Raw genomic sequence first — 7,447 nt, forward strand, 5'->3', positions numbered from 1 at the left:
ATAAATATGATACGTTTGATATACATATTATATATTATATGATTAATATATATATAATTAATTCATTTAAATATGATACGAATAAATATGAAAAATATTAATATATATGAATAGATAAAATTAATACATATATATAAATATAAATATAATTAGCATGAATATATATAATAATATTATTAAAATAATAAATAATTATAAATTATTTATTATTTACAATTTAATAATTTAACGTATTAAGAATATAAATAAATTTTTATATATTAAAAAAATAAAAAAAATTTAATACTCATTTAATATATATTTAATATATTTTTTAATTTATATTATATACCTACATTAATTTTTAGTATAAATTTAAAACGATAAATTATTAAAAATTAAAAATTAAAATAATAATATATAAGATTAATATTTATATTTATATTGTATTTATATTATTAATATAAAAAATAATTTAATAATAATTATTAAATAAAAATCATAATTAAATGTTTAACATATTTTTTATATGATATTAAATAATTAATTAAATATCATAATTAAAATATTAAAAATAATTTTTATATATTTATATTAAATTAAAATAGATATAAAAAATATGTTAAATGCCTTAAATATATTAAATATGCTAAATATATATTCATATAATAAAATTAAATTAAATATATTATTTGTATCTTGTTAAATATATAAATGTGTCAATATATATATATATAACATAAATTATATCATATCATATAAATAAATATTAAATATTTTTTTTTAATTATTTTCGTACGATATTATCGTGTCGAAGGATTAGATCTACTTTTGGCCACATCATTTATCTGTGAGCAACTGGAAAATGACAGATTCAATAGGGTCACTTCAATAAAAAATCATCCTCTAAAATCTCCAACTTTCTTTTTCTTTTTTCTCCATCTAACAATGATTTAGTTGCCACTGTTTTCCCTGTCATTTTCCTATATCCATTAAACTAATCAGGGTAAACACTACATAAAAGTGTCTCCTCTTAGTAAAAAGATAAAGAAAAAACCTGGAAAATCCAATTATCTGTCTCGACACTTTTCTTAGAGGCCTATGTATATTTCTACACGAGATCTTTCTTTGTATTAATGTTACCCTTTCGCTCTCTTCCATGTCCTGTTCCAAGCTGACAAACAGGAGAGAGAAGAGGGACAGCCGGGACAAGGAGAGATCACCTACCACACTTAAACAGTACTACCCTGGTTGTTCAATATCTGCTGTCATTCACTTCATGTTTGAGGGAGAGCTAACACATTGTTAAAGCTCAATGTGTGGGTTCTCAAACCTGTTGTCCGACATTTGATGATCTTTGTCTGTAAGAACAATTACATGAAGATTCACTACCTGGGTCTTAAAAATGGAAGCTTTAACAAAACCACACCAAGAAGTTATCATTGATGTTGATGGAGAAGAACAAGTAAACCAGACAGATAATGAGGAACAAGAAGGCAGCAGTAGGCGTTCCTCTTCTTCAACTGATGAAGAGTCTGGAACAACTGAGATCATCAAGGAGAGGGGATCTTCTGCTTCTGTGTCAGAGACTTCTTCTCTGGAAATGGATCTGGAGACTAGGGTGACTGAAACCAAGCTGCATTTGGCAAAAGTGGAGAAAGATTGCAGGATTTGCCATCTCAGTTTAGACCCAAGTAATCAAGAATATGGTGTGCCTATAGAGTTGGGTTGTTCCTGTAAGGATGATTTGGCTGCTGCTCATAAACAGTGTGCTGAGGCATGGTTCAAAATTAAGGGAAACAGGTAAGTTATTGTGGTGAAGATTTGATTCTTTATTTGTTTTTGGAGTTCCTTTGGCATTTTGTGTGTGTGTTTTTTTGTCCTTATTGGCATGATTTGAAAATCTGGGTACATTGTGCTTTGGGGAATTTTGTTCTTGATGTAGAGTGGAGAGTACCGATTGCTTGAATCCTAGTAATTTGGGGACTGAAATGTGCTTGGATGTTGCTGAAAATGCAAAACTTTCCTAAACTGTGTACCATATTCCCTGCAAGATTGTAAATTGGAAAGTGGTCAGACATTGGTGGATCCATGCTATTGTTTGAGGTTATTTTGGTGCTGATTCTCTTGCCTTTTTGACTTCTGTGCCTTTTGGTTTGTTCTGTGAGAAAATGTGGGGGAATCTTTGTTGTAAATGCAGGCTGAAGGATCATGTTTAATGCAAGAAAAACAATAGTAGGAACATAAACAAGAACAATCTTTGCTTTGTTAGAATAAAGAGAAAGGTTAAGGCGTGTCATATACTAAATGACGGGAATCAAATGTTAATTATAAAGAAAAAGATGGAATCACCAGGATGTTTTGAATATTTCCAGCTCTAAAAATTATTCCTTTCCCATTCTGCTTTGTTCCTTTCCTTTTTTTTTTTTCTTGACCCACATTGCTGCTGTTGTGAACTTTGTGAATCTACATTAACGGGGCCACTTTTTGTATCTTTTCTATATGCTTTAAGCACACTGTTTCTGTCAGAAACATAAGTGGTTTAATATGTTGTCTTGTCAAGGAAGATGAACCAAAGAATGTGGATTTCTCTTTAATGGTGCAATCATCCAATTAAGAGAGGTTTTAGATGGATATGACAATGCTTTGCTTTTGAGATTTATAATATGATTATGATAAATGCGCATCACTTATAACTACGTAGAATTGGGTAATTTGCTAGTTGTCACAAAATGATTTGTATTAATTGATTGGAAACAGTCAATCCATCAGTATATCTTTGCATTTCTATGGCATCTTAATGATATCAAAATATCTCACTGCCGCCTTTCTTTGAATTCAGTATGAATATGGGCCACAATTTTCAATTTCATTTGATAAAAAATTGCATGATTCTGAACACTTTGATTGCCCAACGTCACATAGATGTTGCTCTCATTCTCTTATACCAACTTTGCCTAAGGCATTAGATACAGGCCTCCTTTCTATGTTTTGGTGTTTCTAATCAAGTTGGATCAAGGGTAGATGTCAACAGCTAATACACACTAAACTGTATGATATTTTTCATCTTGTTCTTTTTTCAGACTTAGCAGGGTGCTTTTCTATTATTTGTTTAATGAGTTGTAAATGCTAAATTTATTTGATGCATAGCTTGATGCATTAGCTTTTTGGTAGAAACTGGTTTCATTGTACTCCAGAGTAATGAAAAGGCAAAAGATATTTCTCTAAATTTTGTTGTATTTGTTTTCTTTAACTCCAGTAATTTGTCTAAGAATATTTCCTGATATGTTGCCAACATGGACTTGCAGCCTTGGTGTGGTTCAAATTTGAAAAGTGAATCTCCATAGCTTCAAATCCCTCTCTTCATTGTGTTGAGTTATCACTGTGAAGCTATTGATATGTTGTATCAAAATGTTATTCTAGAAAAAAGTTGCATTATGCCAGAGTTTACTTTAATAGAATATTTCAATTGTGTCCATGAGTAAAATTCCAGTTGTATTGCAGAACTTTTTGAATGTTACCTTTACCTAATTTGTATATTTACCTTGTATATGTCTTATTCATTAATTCCCATACTATATTTTGCAATATACGGTCCCTAGATGAAAAATCTGTTTCTTATATGCTCTGTTTGTTTCCACTGTTACAATAATTTTCCTAATAATTGCCTAAACTCAGAACTTGTGAGATTTGTGGATCAACTGCTCAAAATGTTGCTGCTGCAAATGAGACGGACATGATGGAGCAGTGGAACGAGGCAAATGATTCCACACCAGCAGCAACAGTTCCTGTCACCATTCATGCTGCAGAAACCCGAAACTTCTGGCAGGGCCACCGGTTTCTAAATTTCCTCCTGGCGTGCATGGTCTTTGCCTTTGTAATCTCTTGGCTCTTTCACTTCAATGTACCATCGTGAAAACCAATAGTAAAGTTTGTGGCAGTGGTTTTAGATGTGATGATCAAGAAGGTGGACAAGCCTCTTGATTTATGATTGCGCTCCAACTCTCACCTATCTATGGTTGTTCCTTAAGCATGCTGTTTATATTAGTATCAGAGCTTGAACAACATGTGTAACTTATATTTTGTTGGATTTAATTCACACAACAAGCAATGTTATTAACCTCTTTGTAATTTATATTTGCATTGCAGCATCTTTACAGCAGTGCTGACTTCTCCTATCCTTCATACTTGTGCTTAAATACGAATCGGGATAGGGTTTGTGTTGGATCACTTCATGTTAGATAATTGAATAAAACAATATGTAATTTCTTTATATTGTTTTCATAAAAAATATATGGTTGAAGAAAACTTTTACAATATGGTAGAAGAACAATTGAAGTATCAAATACTCAAAATTTGGCGTATCATATGCAGCTACAAATGCATACATATTTTGTACTGTTAGTATTTACAAAGTTATAGGAATCAAATTTACCATTCTTCATCATCTGATGATTCATCACATTCATCAACATGAATCGCAACTATTTTGGAAGCACTAACCCTATTAGACCCATATCTAAGCTTGAATGGCAACCTTACATTACTTGGCACAATCCCATACCCTTCCTCTTCTTTCGTCAAGTCACTAGGAGGCAAGAAACAATCCATAGACAATCCCTTTATGTTAAAATCTACTTCTTCAATTGTCCAAATCTCTTCCATTCTAGTCCTGGAATGGCCCTCGGAGTTCTCTCCAAACCTGAACAATGACACCCAAGTTTTGCCAGCATGTGCAATGTTGATCCCATCTATGGTTTTATAGTCTTGAATCCAGGACTCCATTGTGGTTTCCCAAAAAATACTGTCATTTCCAGAGGCTTTGATTTTTAGAAGATGAGAGTCTTCGAGTTGGACTAAGAGGCCTGTTCTTTGGCTGAAGTAGCCCCAAACTGCGTGCCTAATTATCTCTACATTGGTGCTACTTCTAGCTTTCAGTGTTGAAGGTTCAGCCTCTAGTTTTAGGATGAAGCAATCTTCACCATTGATTGTCTTTTCACCAGCACAAACCGAATTGGAGAACAAATATGCTGTCGACCTTGGATCAAGACCCTGGAAAGTGCAAAAATGCAATGATTTTTAGTGAATAATAATCAATTTGAAAGAGAGAACAAATGCAGGTAATGTCTAATGACTTATGTTACTCTTTTTTAAGTTTCTTCATATATTTGAAGAATTGAACTTATATATCCATATATTTGGATATGTGTTCGACACAAATATTTTAAGAAAAATGAAGAGTCAGTAGTAATATAGCAATTGACCATTTCTAAGAGAGCAGCTTAAAAGATCTGCCAACTGCTGTTAGGCTTAGAGACATGAAACTATTGATATTTTGTTAAGGAACGGACCAGGGCAGTGACCCTACATGGCGTGTGGAGCTAACTTACTGGGCCATAAACCACGTTGAAGTGGATTACATACAAGTAGAAGGTCAAAAGTTTATTAATAATTGTTCACATGAAACTCTGGCCCAAATTCTGAAAAGTAAAGGAGAGATTATTTGATTCGGATCGAGAACAGAAAACAAGGTAACACAGAGGCAAAAAAGGTGAAAACCATGAAAATCAGTAGAAAAAGGAAATATATCAGTAATTAACCCAAACCAAAATGCACGTTTCTGACCCAAGCAAGAGACCCCATTTAGTTAAGGGTCGAATCAGAACATTTAATGCAGATAATGATAGAAAAATTAATCAGCTAATGGATCCCATGAATCATTATCCAGGACAATTTGATTTTGATGCTTAAACAAGGAGAAAAGAAAGAGATTGTGTACCTGCAAGAAACGCCTAAGTGGCCTAGGAGGGCCTCTGGAAGCATGAGAATGGTGCCATGGCGTCTGCCTCCAGGCCACTTTTCCATCACTGCCAGCACTAATTTTGCAGCCTGAAACCACCAATTCCAGGCACCAAAGATCAGGCCTTTTCTGCCACAGCACAAAACCACCTACCTCTCCACTACCATTTCTCAAATTCTTCACTTTTACAATCTTGTTGTTCACACTGGCTTCCCCTGCACTGAACTCTGATGCTGCCATTTTCACCTTCCCTATTGCATACATACTATCTATTGAATTCAAAGCCTTCTCTCCACCAACTGCTGCTATGTATTGCTTCACTATGTATTTTGCCATCGATGCCTCCTGTATATACCAAAAAGAAACAGTTTTATAAAAAGGATTAATATGTTAAAAGTGGAGGGATATTTTCCCTTATATAAAAGACTTACAATGGGATGATCCTTGATGTTTTTGCTGATGGAATGATCATGATCAGGCTTGATAGGAAGAGGGATTAAAGGAGCTCCAATGACTCCAAGCAAGAGCTGAATCTCGGTGTTCCTTCCTCCAAAAAGAGCTGTCAAAGCTGGCGACCTTTCGGAATTTGGTTTCAAGTTCATCCAAGATTTCATGTTCTGCCATGGCCGGTTACCACTCTTGTTTGAAGCAAACATTTCTTCAGGGATTGGAACTTCCAGGACAGTATCCAGCGCATCTGGAAGATCATAATTTGGACAAAGTTTCCTCATTAGATAAACAGAAAGAAAAAGAAAAAAAATGGTTTTTTGGGCACAGAAAGATGGGAGAAGTGTTGGAATTAGAGGGAAGGGATTGAGCTTTGCTTTGAGAGAAGTGAAACAAAATACTAAAGAAAGAGCCTTGGATTCAAAGGGAGAAAGAGAGAGAGAGAAGCTGATGAAACTAGCTGGTGAACAATGAACATCACCAACCGACCATTTGGCCCCCTTGTAACGTGGTTCGCTTTGTCTCTGTCGTGTTTGCACGCTTTCTCTCTCCCTCTCTCCCTCTCTTTGTTTCAAGAAAATTTATTTGACAAATCTTTTGTTAATTAATTAACAAAACAAATACAAATACAAATACAAATTCTTCTAATTTTTTTCTTGTTATTTTTGCTTTTTAACTCCAAACCCATGCCAGATTAACTCTTTTAATTTTTTTCCCTAGTTCATTAGAGCTGAGCTTCTGTAGCCGAATTTGAATTAATCTAAACTCGAAATTATTTGATTTGAAAGATTTGAAATTAACCCAATTTACTTAATTATCACCTATAATTCTTCTTATTTTAATAAGTTTATTTTTCTAAAGTCTAACCCTATTTCAGTGTTTGCTTAAGACCGCTGTACTAGAGAAACAAAATTTTTTCAAGTTTTTTGACTGATAAAAAACAGGTAGAAAATGGAGCTGACATTCACATTGGATCAGATAAATAACTGGTTTTGATACTTTAATTCATAGAGGGAAAGTCAATGGGAAATTTTGATATCCGAATGTAGAAGTTCTTTGATTTAATTAAGGGTGTGATTTTCTCCTAAAGGAACTTGTTTTTCAAAGCTTGAGGCTTGAAAATGGAATCCTGGCTGAATAAGATATGGGAGCTCACCTGTCATCAGTTAGAAGGGTCCTACTATATTAGGTTCTTAGTTGTACATAAGTACTTTCTTTCTC

General features: G+C 33.5%; 2 protein-coding genes across 2 annotated transcripts; one reads left to right on the forward strand and one right to left on the reverse strand.

Moving 5' to 3' along the window:
• Positions 1-1,025: 1,025 nt before the first annotated feature.
• On the forward strand, positions 1,026-4,114 carry LOC111309755 (uncharacterized). The gene is made up of 2 exons (XM_022908764.2): positions 1,026-1,782; positions 3,658-4,114. The coding sequence occupies exons 1-2, from the start codon at positions 1,385-1,387 to the stop codon at positions 3,893-3,895; spliced, it is 636 nt and encodes a 211-aa protein (XP_022764499.1). The 5' UTR covers positions 1,026-1,384; the 3' UTR covers positions 3,896-4,114.
• A 166-nt stretch (positions 4,115-4,280) lies between these two features.
• On the reverse strand, positions 4,281-6,696 carry LOC111309756 (uncharacterized). The gene is made up of 3 exons (XM_022908765.2): positions 6,211-6,696; positions 5,759-6,124; positions 4,281-5,031 (listed from the first exon to the last, which is right to left on the reverse strand). The coding sequence occupies exons 1-3, from the start codon at positions 6,508-6,510 to the stop codon at positions 4,411-4,413; spliced, it is 1,287 nt and encodes a 428-aa protein (XP_022764500.1). The 5' UTR covers positions 6,511-6,696; the 3' UTR covers positions 4,281-4,410.
• Between the last annotated feature and the right edge of the window lie 751 nt (positions 6,697-7,447).

This window comes from Durio zibethinus, chromosome 19 (assembly GCF_047325235.1).
Source record: "Durio zibethinus cultivar Kanyao isolate XHJ-2024 chromosome 19, ASM4732523v1, whole genome shotgun sequence".
Lineage (NCBI taxonomy): Eukaryota > Viridiplantae > Streptophyta > Magnoliopsida > Malvales > Malvaceae > Durio > Durio zibethinus.